This window comes from Xenopus tropicalis, chromosome 6 (genome assembly GCF_000004195.4).
Source record: "Xenopus tropicalis strain Nigerian chromosome 6, UCB_Xtro_10.0, whole genome shotgun sequence".
Lineage (NCBI taxonomy): Eukaryota > Metazoa > Chordata > Amphibia > Anura > Pipidae > Xenopus > Xenopus tropicalis.
Genome location: NC_030682.2, coordinates 4883681 through 4898779, shown reverse-complemented (window position 1 = coordinate 4898779; position 15099 = coordinate 4883681). Strand labels below are relative to the sequence as shown.

Genomic DNA, 15099 nt, shown 5'->3' with positions numbered 1-15099 from the left:
TCCTCCCCAACATCCTCCAGCTCCCCCCAGTGTCCTCCCCAACATCCTCCAGCTCCCCCCAGCGTCCTCCCCAACATCCTTCAGCTTCCCCCAGTGTCCTCCCCAACATCCTTCAGCTTCCCCCAGCGTCCTCCCCAACATCCTTCAGCTTCCCCCAGCGTCCTCCCCAACATCCTTCAGCTTCCCCCAGCGTCCTCCCCAACATCCTCCTGCTCCCCCCAGCGTCCTCCCCAACATTCTCAAGCTCCCCCCAGTGTCCTTCCCAACATTCTCCAGCTCCCCCCAGCGTCCTCCCCAACATCCTCCAGCTCCCCCCAGCGTCCTCCCCAACATCCTCCAGCTTCCCCCAGCGTCCTCCCCAACATCCTTCAGCTTCCCCCAGCGTCCTCCCCAACATCCTCCTGCTCCCCCCAGCGTCCTCCCCAACATTCTCAAGCTCCCCCCAGTGTCCTTCCCAACATTCTCCAGCTCCCCCCAGCGTCCTCCCCAACATCCTCCAGCTGCCCCTTACCTTCCTCCAGTGTCTTCCCCAGCATCCCCCTGCTCCTACCACCATCCGGCTGCGCCCCAGGGCTCTCCTTCTCCTCCTCGTGACGTCACACGCACTTGTCAGCGCCGCAGCTTCTGCACTGTGAAGGACTTTATGTTAGAACTGAACTGAGCAGAGCTGCGGCGCTAAGGGGAGACATGCGTGTGACGTCACGGGAGCGGAGACCTTTAAAAGCGGGACAAAATCGGGACTGTCCCGCGTAAAGCGGGACATTTGGGAGGTATGCCTTCACTAAGGCAGCAGAACCTTGGGAGAGCTACCCCCACTGATCTCTCCTGGTTGGAGCCACAACTGCTATTTCTAAATAAAGCTCACTCATAGGGTTGCCATCTGCCCAGTTTTGACCCGGACAGTCCAGTTTTTGGGAGGAATGTCCGGGTCAAAACCTGCCTGGTTTAACAAATTAGGGAAACCATGCAGGGCTCTCTTAACCACGCCCCTGGTGTCATCAGTCACGCCCCCATGATGTCACCACCCTGGTTTTCTAAAGTCAGAAGGAGGCAACCCTACTGAGGAAGAGGAAGGTCAAAGAAGAAGTGCCCACCTCCTGACTGGCACTATATTACAGTGCTCATCCTTTCTCAGGGCCAGTGATACCCACATTAGTAAAACAGAAAATGGTAGGATTGTTAACCCTATAGGTCCCTGGGAACAAGCCTGGTAGGTGACAACCCTAACTCCAGGTAAGGAGATGGGCAGTTCTAGACAGTACAGGTGTAATCCCTATATTAGCACATCTTACTGGCTTAATATAAAAACTAGAAACGGCAGCTAGTGATGAGCTAAATTTTTAGCCAGGCATGGATTGTCGGCAAAATTCTGCATTTTGCCATTAGTGAAAACAATTCAGAGAGTGAAGAAAAAGTTGCAGTTGTGTCAAAAAAGTCACAAGCGCGCCAAAAAAAGTTGTGGCTTGTATTTACTGTCAGTAGTGATTGAAATTTTTGGCCAAGTTCCCCTGTGAAAAAAATCACCATAGACTCCAAGGGACACAAACAAAGATGTGCAGTAAATAAAAAAAGGGATATGGAAAAGTCACTGTAAAAAAACGGTAAATTTGTAATAACCCGCCCTCTGTCCTGGCCACGCCTCCAGTCCACCCCCAATCCCCTCTTCCAGCTTCCTCTCTATCCCTCAGATGCCTGCCCTATTTATGTAAAGGTGGCCATACACTGTAAGATCCGCTCATTTGGCGAGGTCACCAAGGAGTGGATCTTCCCCCAATATGCCCACCTACGGGTGGCGATATCAGACTAATTCAATCATTTGGCCCTAACGATCAAATTAAAATGGAGGCATAGGCACCATCGGTTCGGGGACCTCATCAGTGAGCCAATGCAATGCGGTCCCTGATCCAACAGAAAAATCAAACCTGCACGATCAACATCTGGCCAATTTCCAATGACGGTGGTGCCCATACACGGGCACATAAGCTGCGGAATAGGTCTAAAGGGTTGATATCGGCAGCTGAAATCAGTCCATGTATGGCCATCTTAAGTCTTCTGCAATCAGGCTGGTGAAGCAATGACTCCACCCTATTTGCATCATAACTCCACCCCTTACATCACAAACACGCCCCCTCTCAATCCTGTCCCCACCCGGTATTATTGTTGCTAAAAGGGGGCAACCCCAATCACAGCCCTGCAGTCACTCAAGCAAAGGCATGCTTCAATTGGGAATGGGAAAGGAGGCAGCTGGAAATGGAACAATATTTAGTAATACTAATTCACATTTGTCATTTCTGTGGCTCACATTTGCCATATCCCCTATAAAGCCTGTATGAAGCACTTCTAATCTGGGTTTAAACTATACATTCTGTGCCTCCAGGAAATGCATCTGCCAGTGATGGTAGGTTTCGTAGTATAAAGGTTTTTGTTTTTTCTTTCTAAATAAACTGGAAAAGCATGTAGCTTCCAGCTACCAAATAGATGAGTTATTTCACTATAAGCCTATTACTGTTTGTAGACTTAACCTACAGCAGTGATCCCCAACCAGTGCCTCGGGGCACCATGTTGCTCCCCAACCCCTTGGATGTTGCTCCCAGTGGCCTCAAAGCAGGTGATTATTTTTAAATTCCTGGCTTAAAAACAATATTTGCATCAAAACCATGAGTAGTACCAAGCAAAGCCTTCTGTATGGTATTAGTTCAGACAGAGGCTACCTATAGCCAATTACAGCCCATATTTTGTACCCTGGGAACCTTTTTCATTCTTGTGTTGCTCCCCAACTCTTTTTACATTTGAATGTGTCTTATGAGTAAAAAAGGTTGGGGATCACTGACCTACAGAAAGCTTTGTCCCTTAGCCTATTCCTGGGAAACATTTAGCCTCTGCCTACTCCTACTGGTAGCTTCAGCCTAGGAAAAGCCTTTAAACTCAGTCTACTCCTACCTCAAATCTGTGCCTAAGATATTAGCCTCAGCCTATTCCTACCTGTAGCATAATTCTACTCTTACTTATAATCTATAGCCTTACCTATAGCCCACACCTCAAACCAATGCAGATATAATATCCTACTCTTACTTATAATCTATAGCCTTACCTATAGCCCACACCTCAATCCAATACAGATATAATATTCTACTCTTACATATAATCTATAGCCTTACCTATAGCCCACACCTCAAACCAATGCAGATATAATATTCTACTCTTACTTATAATCTATAGCCTTACCTATAGCCCACACCTCAAACCAATGCAGATAGAATATTCTACTCTTACGTATAATCTATAGCCTTACCTATAGCCCACACCTCAAACCAATGCAGATATAATATCCTACTCTTACTTATAATCTATAGCCTTACCTATAGCCCACACCTCAAACCAATGCAGATATAATATTCTACTCTTACTTATAATCTATAGCCTTACCTATAGCCCACACCTCAATCCAATACAGATATAATATTCTACTCTTACATATAATCTATAGCCTTACCTATAGCCCACACCTCAAACCAATGCAGATATAATATTCTACTCTTACTTATAATCTATAGCCTTATCTATAGCCCACACCTCAAACCAATGCAGATATAATATTCTACTCTTACGTATAATCTATAGCCTTACCTATAGCCCACACCTCAAACCAATGCAGATAGAATATTCTACTCTTACGTATAATCTATAGCCTTACCTATAGCCCACACCTCAAACCAATGCAGATAGAATATTCTACTCTTACGTATAATCTATAGCCTTACCTATAGCCCACACCTCAATCCAATGCAGATATAATATTCTACTCTTATGTATAATCTATAGCCTTACCTATAGCCCACACCTCAAACCAATGCAGATATAATATTGAAATATCTAACACATTCTTATCCACATAACCCACAGAACAGTTCTTATTACTGCAATTCTAATATTAGAAATGGTTGATTCTCAACAGTCATTGCCCCAAAGCATGCAGAGAGGTGGGAAGCCACACACTGTGTTACTACCACACACACTTCCGCCTGCAGTTTCCTGTTGGGTCGGGCAAGCCGCTGCTTCCCCCCCTATTGGATGTGACATAGAAGCCCACAGGAAGTGGAATGGCTGACTGGTATTAACAAGGTTTGGAGGGAAATTTACATCAAAGAACCAAAAAAGGACACGAAAGTACATTGTATGCACCTTATACAAAAATCAATCTCTCTATATACTGTATGTGTCTATAAATCTACCTATGTTTCTATCTGTATATATGTAATAGTATCTGCACTGTCCACTGGCCAGGATAACTAACCGAGGTAAGTCTGCCCACCTAAAAAATGGCAACACCTCCCTTTGTCAGTGAAAGCTCTGAAGTGAAAGAATTTATTTCATTGGATGTTTTGTGTGGGCTGGCTTTCCTCCGAGCAGCATCATCATGAGGGTACCCATGTGCCTCCTGAAGAGGTGGGCTGTAAGATGCCAGTGCCTCCCCCCATTCACTGCCCGGATAAAGCCAAGATGTGAGGGGACTCACTGAGGGACTGGCGGGGGATTGTGTCCTGCTGCCCCTGTAACTCCCTCCCCTGTGTCCCTGGCATTGTCCCTCCCCTGCACTCACATCTCCAGCCTGGGCTACTGGGTAAGTGCTTTTCCCTCCTCCTCCTCCTCCTCCTCCTCCCTGCACTGTCTGTGGGACTGGGGGTTAATCCCGCTGCAGGGGCTGATAGAGAGGGGCGGCTGTGGGACTGGGGGTTAATCCCGCTGCAGGGGCCGATAGAGAGGGGCGGCTGTGGGACTGGGAGTTAATCCCGCTGCAGGGGCTGATAGAGAGGGGCGGCTGTGGGACTGGGGGTTAATCCCGCTGCAGGGGCTGATAGAGAGGGGCGGCTGTGGGACTGGGGGTTAATCCCGCTGCAGGGGCTGATAGAGAGGGGCGGCTGTGGGACTGGGGGTTAATCCCGCTGCAGGGGCTGATAGAGAGGGCCGGCTGTGGGACTGGGGGTTAATCCCGCTGCAGGGGCCGATAGAGAGGGTCGGCTGTGGGACTGGGGGTTAATCCCGCTGCAGGGGATGATAGAGAGGGGCGGCTGTGGGACTGGGGGTTAATCCCGCTGCAGGGGCTGATAGAGAGGGGCGGCTGTGGGACTGGGGGTTAATCCCGCTGCAGGGGCTGATAGAGAGGGGCGGCTGTGGGACTGGGGGTTAATCCTGCTGCAGGGGCCGATAGAGAGGGGCGGCTGTGGGACTGGGGGTTAATCCCGCTGCAGGGGCTGATAGAGAGGGGCGGCTGTGGGACTGGGGTTAATCCCGCTGCAGGGGCTGATAGAGAGGGGCGGCTGTGGGACTGGGGGTTAATCCCGCTGCAGGGGCTGATAGAGAGGGGCGGCTGTGGGACTGGGGGTTAATCCCGCTGCAGGGGCCGATAGAGAGGGGCGGCTGTGGGACTGGGGGGTTAATCCCGCTGCAGGGGCTGATAGAGAGGGGCGGCTGTGGGACTGGGGGTTAATCCCGCTGCAGGGGCTGATAGAGAGGGGCGGCTGTGGGACTGGGGGTTAATCCCGCTGTAGGGGCCGATAGAGAGGGGGTTGGTTGTTCACAGAGCCACAGAGGCTGTTGTAGGACTGAGGGGCTAATCCTGCTACATATGGAAAGGAAAGGTGCAGCTGTGGGACTTATTAGTATCTTTCATTGGGGTCTCCTGTTAGTTTTATAATTTGCTGGTATGTTTGGTGTGCAAAATGGTCTAACATTCCAGTTAGAAAATGTTACCCTTAGGAGAGGTAAATTGTCTAAACTTGGAAACTAGAGCATTAGTTTTGATTTAATTAGATTTGTTTTGGGATAGCCATGTAATATATAAATCAGATGAGAGTTCTTACCACACCTACAGTATGTACTAGAGCAGTGGATTGACAAAAGGGCAATGAGAAGGTACTGTATGTGCATTTCAGAAAAGAGCCCACACTGTAAGCAAAGCTCAACCCAACTTGGAAGAACATCACATTTTGCTTCAATTGTTTTCAGTTTTTGTGGAAAATATATTAGTCTCATGCCCACCTATCTGCCTGTAAGTAGATATTTATCTGGGTTTGGAAATGGCGCCGTGTGACTCTGCCCCCCAAACTGCCCCATTGGTTTCCCTGATTGGATAAACCCCTCCCTGTACAACATGTATTTATTGCACTAATATCAGAGGGGGGGCCCAAGCGCAGCCCCACAGGCAGCTTTATATGGTGGGTTTCTGTTCCTTGCTGTCAGGTTCTCCAGAGATGGAACCAAGGAGGTTAGAGGGGAAATGGGAGAATGAAGAGCCGGACACTGAGGAGCCTCTGCCCACAATAAAGAGGGAAATGGATCCCGTTCCTGGGGCCGGTGAGTAACGTTTCCCTATTAATAAGGCGCCAAGGCACTTCCTTACTCCCAGCTTTACACGGCCCTGCCTCTCCCTTACTCCCAGCTTTACACCGCCCTGTCTCTCCCTTACTCCCAGCTTTACATGGCCCTGTCTCTCCCTTACTCCCAGCTTTACACGGCCCTGTCTCTCCCTTACTCCCAGCTTTACACGGCCCTGTCTCTTCCTTACTCCCAGCTTTACACGGCCCTGTCTCTCCCTTACTCCCAGCTTTACATGGCCCTGTCTCTCCCTTACTCCCAGCTTTACACGGCCCTGTCTCTCCCTTACTCCCAGCTTTACACGGCCCTGTCTCTTCCTTACTCCCAGCTTTACACGGCCCTGTCTCTCCCTTACTCCCAGCTTTACACGGCCCTGTCTCTCCCTTACTCCCAGCTTTACACGGCCCTGTCTCTCCCTTACTCCCAGCTTTACACGGCCCCGTCTCTCCCTTACTCCCAGCTTTACACGCCCCTGTCTCTCCCTTACTCCCAGCTTTACACGGCCCCGTCTCTCCCTTACTCCCAGCTTTACACGCCCCTGTCTCTCCCTTACTCCCAGCTTTACACGCCCCTGTCTCTCCCTTACTCCCAGCTTTACACGGCCCTGTCTCTCCCTTACTGGCAGCTTTACACGGCCCTGTCTCTCCCTTACTCCCAGCTTTACACGGCCCTGTCTCTCCCTTACTCCCAGCTTTACACGGCCCTGTCTCTCCCTTACTCCCAGCTTTACACGGCCCTGTCTCTCCCTTACTCCCAGCTTTACACGGCCCTGTCTCTCCCTTACTCCCAGCTTTACACGGCCCTGTCTCTCCCTTACTCCCAGCTTTACACGGCCCTGTCTCTCCCTTACTCCCAGCTTTACACGGCCCTGTCTCTCCCTTACTGCCAGCTTTACACGGCCCTGTCTCTCCCTTACTGGCAGCTTTACACGGCCCTGTCTCTCCCTTACTGGCAGCTTTACACGGCCCTGTCTCTCCCTTACTGGCAGCTTTACACGGCCCTGTCTCTCCCTTACTCCCAGCTTTACACGGCCCTGTCTCTCCCTTACTCCCAGCTTTACACGGCCCTGTCTCTCCCTTACTCCCAGCTTTACACGGCCCTGTCTCTTCCTTACTCCCAGCTTTACGCGGCCTTTCTCTCCCTTACTGGCAGCTTTACACGGCCCTATCTCTCCCTTACTGGCAGCTTTACACGGCCCTGTCTCTCCCTTACTCCCAGCTTTACACGGCCCTGTCTCTCCCTTACTCCCAGCTTTACGCGGCCCTGTCTCTCCCTTACTCCCAGCTTTACATGGCCCTGTCTCTCCCTTACTCCCAGCTTTACACGGCCCTGTCTCTCCCTTACTCCCAGCTTTACACGGCCCTGTCTCTTCCTTACTCCCAGCTTTACACGGCCCTGTCTCTCCCTTACTCCCAGCTTTACACGGCCCTGTCTCTTCCTTACTCCCAGCTTTACACGGCCCTGTCTCTCCCTTACTCCCAGCTTTACACGGCCCTGTCTCTCCCTTACTCCCAGCTTTACACGGCCCTGTCTCTTCCTTACTGGCAGCATCCCCAGAGGCAGATCCAGAATTATTCTATATACGGATCGAAAAAGTATTGCTGATTTGCGAAGATTATCTGGAAAACTCAGCAGTCCCAATTACAGATGGGGGTAAGTAGGCAATGAATTTGGTCAAAAACATCAGCACTGATTTCACAGATTTCATTTTTCAATGTGAAAAAATCCAATTATACGTGTTAGTGTTCTTGCACTCTGTCTGTCTGTAAATAACGCCCGGTAAGTTGAACACAATGTACATTTCATTTCTAATTTCTGTTTCTTCTCTCATTAGAGAGTTGCTGGGATGATGAAGGAAATGCACAATATGAACGTTACAGTCCCTGTTTAAGTTTCCGGAACTCGCAGATGGCAGAATACCAGGATTCCTCGGAAGATCTGGATACAAGCTGGAAACACTTACAAGGTGCTGGGAAATTCACTGGGCCTGGGTATGAAAGAGCCGAGACCTACTCCCAATATCTAGACACTGAGTATGAACACGGCTCTGCCAGCTCCGACCCATCGGGTTTCCTCTGTTCTAAGTGCGGAGTGAGATTCTCTGTGAACAGGGACCTTCTGACCCATCTGTGTGGCTGGATCGGGATGAACTACACTAGCCGATATCATGATTTGTATGAGGGGGTGAAACCATTTGTCAGCACATTGAATGACAAACACAACAGTGTTAATCAAACTTTGCCAAAGGACCAGCAGTTTCACACAGGGGAGACAAGTTTCATCTGTACAGAATGTGGCAAGAATTTCTCTCCAAAGATTCACCTTCAAAGTCACCAGAGACTCCAGGCAGGGGAGAAACCATTCATCTGTACTGAATGCGGCAAAAGCTTTTCTTTTGAGATTGCTCTTTTGAGACATCAGATGATTCACACAGGAGTAAAACCATTACAGTTCACCAAGTGTGGTAATTGCTTCTCACTCGAGATGAATGATCACATGACTGACATCGAGGAGAAACCATTCACATGTACAGAATGTGGGCTAATATTCACTGAAAAGAGCAGCCTTGCCAGTCACTACAAAAACCACATGGGGTCCAACTATGGTATGCAGATATACCAAAGGGGGAGTTTCAGGATCCACACAGGAGAGACCGCTTTCACATGTACAGAGTGCGGGAAAGATTTCTCTCGAAAGTGGCACCTTCAGCGCCACCAGAAAATTCACACGGGAGAAAAACCCTTTACATGTACTGAATGCGGGAAGCAATACACTCGGAAGAGCCACCTCAACCGCCACGAGAGGATTCATACGGGAGAGAAGCCTTTCACTTGTGCAGTATGTGGGGAATCTTTCTCTCAGAAGAGCAATCTGCGCAGTCACTTTAAAGTGCACGCTGGGGCAAAATGTGCCCAAAGGTTCCCCGAGAAGGGTATTCTGGGCAGCGAGCTGGCAATCCACATAGTGAAGAAACGTTTCTTGTGCACCGAGTGTGGGAAGTATTTCACGCGCAAGTGGCACCTTCAGCGGCACCAGAAAATTCACACAGGGGAGAAACCCTTCATTTGTTCTGAATGTGGCAAAGGCTTCTCTCGAAAGACCCACCTTCACTGCCACTATAAACTTCACACAGAGACGATGTGGGAACAAGTCCTCTAACACGGTGAGGCATCGGCTGAAAGGAAAACTGCCACGTACACATAACAATGGAAATGATCTATGGTTTCAGCCACCTCTCCACTCATCAGAACAGGAGAGGAACCCTTCATTGGTACAGAACCCTGTAGAAGCTGTTTAATATAGAAATCTGACCACCCTTTTTTACTGTATGGCATGAACTCCCGGGTTGCAGCAATCCCTAATTTGTCAGCCCAGACCAATAGCAAGTAATAAGGTATAAGGCAATATGTTTCTTCAGAAGCAGCCGTTCTATCTCGTCTGGAGTGGGATCTCAATGATCGTAGGGCCATTTTTTTTTTTTTATCACATCACATTTGAAGAAGAAGCCCCATATTGCCAACTGGAGAAGCCCCCCATTGTAAGCAGGGATTTGTTGTGCTTGTGCCTGGCATTGCTTATTGGGCACCCTTGTATTCTACTTTTATTTACTTATTCTTACTTCCCAGCTTGGACTACAGTTACTCTACCTTGCACCAGTCCAACGCCATCATTTTCTTATCTAATAGCTGTTTAGCCCTCCTTTTGTTTGCACATTTCAGCTTGGATGAGACCACGCCAAATGGGGTAATATCACAACAGCAGCACTAAGTCCCAGGCTCGATTGCCATTTGTAGGGCTTAGTTTCCAAGTTCCTGGGTGCACTCTAATTGTTCTGTTTGCTTTTTTAAATGCCCTTCCAGTTCCAGACCATCATAATTTGTGCCAGCCTTGGCCATTGTCTGAATCTTGACTTGTTTAACCATTTGTATAACTCACACTGGACAGAAGAGTCATCTTCTTCCTAAGTCCTGACTGTCACGTGGCCCTGACAGGATGATATGCTCAGTTCCTTCTCTGCTTGCCCAAGACACATGTGACTGAGCAGTTAATGGGTGGCTCTCACCAAGTGAGTTTATCATGACTAGAGATGGAGAAGGGTTGGGTGCCATAACATAGGAGCCAAAGATCCAGCTAGGCATCGCATAGGGGAGAACTGCCTGTGTCTTACCTGCCCTCCAATTGAGCAAGGTTTATTTAACAGAAAATGTGTGACAGCTCAGTGCCCAAAGGGCACATCTTACTCTTCCTCAGTGAATGGCAAAACACAATCTCAACACTCATTTTCCCTCAGGGGTGAGAGGGTTTCTGTTAAAGTGCACATATATGTGGTTATTTACTTTACAGAGTGCAGTCTGCTCCTTGTGCCGGCTTGGTGCAGAGTGCAGCTTCTTCCTGCAAGAAGCACAGTTTGCTGTTTGGTTCCTATCAGTGGTGTTGAAGTAATTGAATAGCAGTCGTTCAGTGAAAAAGTAAAATCACAAAAAGTTTATTGTACTAACACATATTGCAATTAGCCTTACGCATTTCGTACCCTACGGTACTTAATCATAGGCTCCAGCACTTAAGCCGCTTGAACCAGTAAATGACCCCTACAGATTTTCTAAATCAGCCTAATAATTTAGGCAATGATTTCCCCTCTGGGGCAAATTAGAGGCTTTAGATTGGGTTTTTTGCCTTCCTCTGGATCAAGTAGCAGTTAGGCAGGTTATACAGTATTTAGGCAACCTATATACCTATTTCAACCTAACTTACTATGTTACTATGGTGTCTGATTTAAAGGAGAAATATTGGATAAATGGGAAAAACGCTAATTTTGTAGGCAATTATGAATAATATCCGGTGCTGGTTTCCCTTTGGGCTAAACATTAACCCTATCTGTAACAATGGCCCCTTTATTGGAGCTCCCTATAGATCCTCTCAGGTCCCTGTCTGGGTTTCACATGAGGGGTGGGCGTGTCCTAACGGTCCCTGCCAGAAGCACAGTAGGAGGGGGAGAGCCAATCACAGCCCTGCACTCACACAAGCACAGACAGGCTTCAGTTCCCTATCAGGTCAGCCTAGCTGCTGATTGGTTCCTATCCTACAGTGCCGCCGCCCCCCTGCACAGCCTGGGAAAGGAGGCAGCAGGAAGTGGAACAGATGGGCGGGGCTAGTGGGGATTTGGGGGAATTTCTCAATAAATCAGTCAGAAACACAACTTTAAGCACAATCCTTCTATATCTAGAGGAGTATAATTCCCTGGTACATTCATCATTTTTATAGGATGTGTCTCCTTTAAATTAAGGCTAATATGGCTGTTACCTTAATAAGATATACCTTTAATGGAGCTCTCTGTAGATCTACCCTGGTGTTTGTGTAACTGAATGGTGTACATGTCTTAACATCCTTCTTCAGAAACATTGTTAGCCAATCACAGCTCTGCCTTCAGCCAAAGAAGTATTAGTTAAAGTTCCCTGCACCACAAGGTTTTGGGGGGAATGTTCTTTAAAGCTGCACACAAGTTATCTTTTAAAGGCACGTGCATTCTATATCAATGGGTGTATAATGAAATGTTAAATAATTCTTTATTTACATGAAATGGCCTAGGCAGATGCCAACAGCCATTTATGGGGCTCCCACTTAAAACACTGGGAGATGCATAGAGACAGTGTCCAAATACTCCAGACAGTCACTGATGCCTTTCTAACCCTTCCAGCCTTTGCTGAGGTGTATATGGAACCATGTCCATTTCTAATATACTGCATTGTTTTCTTCTCTGATGTTGATCCAAGCTCACAAGTCTAAGATATTCTGTTTTGTGAAGATACTTACAGTATTACATTCTATCCCCTCTCTGTTTTCCCTGGGGCTGGCCCTTATCTGACACATATAGTTAATGGACTCTATCATTTTATCTGGCTCTTCTTGGTACTACATCAGTCAGAACATCAGGAACACAGCCTGCTTGTCTCTATGGGATTTCTACTCTTTTAAAGCCCTGCAAGATGGTGGCAAGCACAAGCTTTATAAAGCTATGGGAGGCCCCCTGGTAAAGGAAAAGGCATTAATGATGCAGTTATTACTGAACACTGTATTTCACTGAGTAGATTCTTCCCCTGCCACTGAGCCTCTGTCTTACTGATCGGATCTCTTTCTAACCAGTCATTTATTCTTTAAAGGAGACATATCCTATAAAAATTATGAATGTGCCAGGGAATTATACTCCTCTAGATATAGAAGGATTGTGCTTAAAAAGTTGTGTTTCTGACTGATTTATTGAGAAATTCCACAAAAACCCCCACTAGCCCCGCCCATCTGTTCCACTTCCTGCTGGCTGAATTCTCTGGATGAGCTGGGGAGCCGGCGGCCCTCCGTACCCTGCACTGTAGGATAGGAACCAATCAGCAGCTAGGCTGACCTGATAGGGAACTGAAGCCTGTCTGTGCTTGTGTGACTGCAGGGCTGTGATTGGCTCTCCCCCTCCTACTGTGCTTCTGGCAGGGACCGTTAGGACACGCCCACTCTCCATTTCAAACTCTGACAGAGAAGAGATAGGATCTATAGGGAGCTCCAATAAAGGGGCCATTGTTACAGACAGGATTAATGTTTAGCCCAAAGGGAAACCAGCACCGGATATTATTCATAATTGCCTACAAAATTAGGGTTTTCCCATTTATCCAATATGTCTCCTTTAAGTAGGTTTGATGAGTGGTACCATCAGTGTTGCCTACACCCATCATCTTCCTTTGCCAGCTGATTTGACCATAGAGTTTTTACAATGATAAAACTGGATGTATAAACTGAATTCCCAATAGAGAAACATTTACACTTACTGGTGTTCCTATTGGAGCTGGTTCAGACTGTTTACTATCCTACCCCTGTGGAGGTCTTGAACATGTGTTTGGGCCCCTGGGCTGGCACAAGATACAGCCGTGGACAAATAATGGATTACTATGAAGAATAAGGATTTAATCTTCTGAACGCACCAGCTACATGGACTTCAATACTGGTGCTACCATGGCCAAAGACAAGAACTGGAATTATTTTATTGGACTTGATAGCATCTTGTGTTTACAGCCATGGCAGTATAATGTTGTCAATTTTCTTTATTTGTGGTGAAATAGTTACACATCCTCTGTAATTGCGCCTGTATAAGTTCCTACTTTGTATTAGTTCCACACCAACCTGCCCCCATTTACGCTGACAGCAGTGTGACTCTGCCACTTGTACACAGCCAATCCAGTTCTGTTGGTTCTTTGATATGGTTGGGGATTTAGCAATAGGGGCAAATAATTACCCAGACCCCCCCCCTGTCACACACACATATTACCAGTAATATACTATGAACTAGTACAATGTACATTTATACATTACCTTTGTGGGTGCTGTGCATTTGCTGCTGTTCCAATGCTTCTGAGGTTCATCTATAGATGTTAGATTCAGGGTGCAACGTGCATTTTACCTGCTGTAGTCTTCATTTTTAAGAGGAGACTGGTTTGAAATAAACCATAGTGAAATTAGCAAATGCCCCACTAGTGACCACCCCAGAAGGACGGCATGTTTACTAAGATTGGAGATAAATATCTCCGGTGATGTTGCCCATAGCAACCAATCAGCATTAAGATTTGAATAGTCACCTACAAGTTAAAAAATAAAAGCAAAGACCTAATTGGTTGCTACCGGCAACATCACCAGTTCTTAGTAAACACACCCCATAGTTTCCTAAGGGTGACCCCATGCCAGCTAAATGAATCAGAATGGATTTTGCAGCTGCTGACATGTGGATGACAGGCCATGGGTGGGGGCAGGAGTTGCCATGTGGGCTACAGGGGAGGGGATGACCATGGGTTGGCAAAAAGGCTATGGGGGGAGGGGGACTATGGGTAGGCAGGCACGCTACAAGGGAGGTAATTAGGAGTTTTCACGTTGAAAGACTAATTTACTGTATAGTTGCCAATAACTAGCCATTTTTGAATAGTTAACCACATATTTGAAAGGCCTGATTGGTTGATATTGGTAACTGCACTGGTGCATTTTAGCACCTATGTTTGTAAATAAGCCAATGGCAGTATTCTGAGACACTAGTGGTCAAAAGCCTTTAGCCTGTTGTCTGGCTTGCACCTTGCAGCCTGGGCCCAGCCAAAGAAACAAGGCTACAATGGCCTATATTAATCATACTAAGACTCATTATGTTGGGGGGATGTACTTGTCTTTAATAAATGCCATGAGGTCGGTTGGAGGTAAAGAGTCCAGTATCTGAAGTTACTAAACAGTTGTGTATCTCAGTGTTGAGCTGCTTCCTTACTTCTTCTAGACAATAAATTGGTTATATTCTGCATACTGTAGTATGGAAATAATCAACAGCCAATCAAAATAAGCAATAGATGTAAGGCTTGATTGGCTCCGGTACCCTGCTACTAAATGATTGTCTCATCCCCACCATTAGCAATACAAACCATTAGCAATGCCCAGTAGGGAGCACCTACTGTGTTCTTTCTGTATCGAGTCCTCCACTGCTCTATGGTTTGCCTGTGTAGGTCTCTTTGCCACTTTGTGATGATGGCAGGGGGTTAGTGGCTCTTGTTGTCCGTTCCCCAAATGTGACTCCTCTCTTAGAGAATTAGTTCCGGCAGCGTTGGATGTGTGTCTGGTTAGTGCTTGATGCTATGAGAAGTAAAATGGTTAGGTGGAATGAAAGCTACACTAGGACCTGCCTGTATAGCTTCCATGTATCCAGGGACAAAA

General features: G+C 47.3%; 1 protein-coding gene across 1 annotated transcript; it reads left to right on the top strand.

The window, feature by feature from the left end:
- The first annotated feature begins 7895 nt into the window (after positions 1 to 7895).
- Positions 7896 to 11188, top strand: LOC108647920 (gastrula zinc finger protein XlCGF57.1-like). Its single transcript, XM_031904283.1, has 2 exons — positions 7896 to 8028; positions 8210 to 11188. The coding sequence occupies exon 2, from the start codon at positions 8284 to 8286 to the stop codon at positions 9532 to 9534; it is 1251 nt and encodes a 416-aa protein (XP_031760143.1). The 5' UTR covers positions 7896 to 8028; positions 8210 to 8283; the 3' UTR covers positions 9535 to 11188.
- Positions 11189 to 15099: the final 3911 nt, after the last annotated feature.

Excerpts from the sequence above, each read along its gene's own strand:
- LOC108647920 (XM_031904283.1), top strand. The coding sequence starts at position 8,284 with ATGGCAGAATACCAGGATTCCTCGGAAGATCTGGATACAAGCTGGAAA.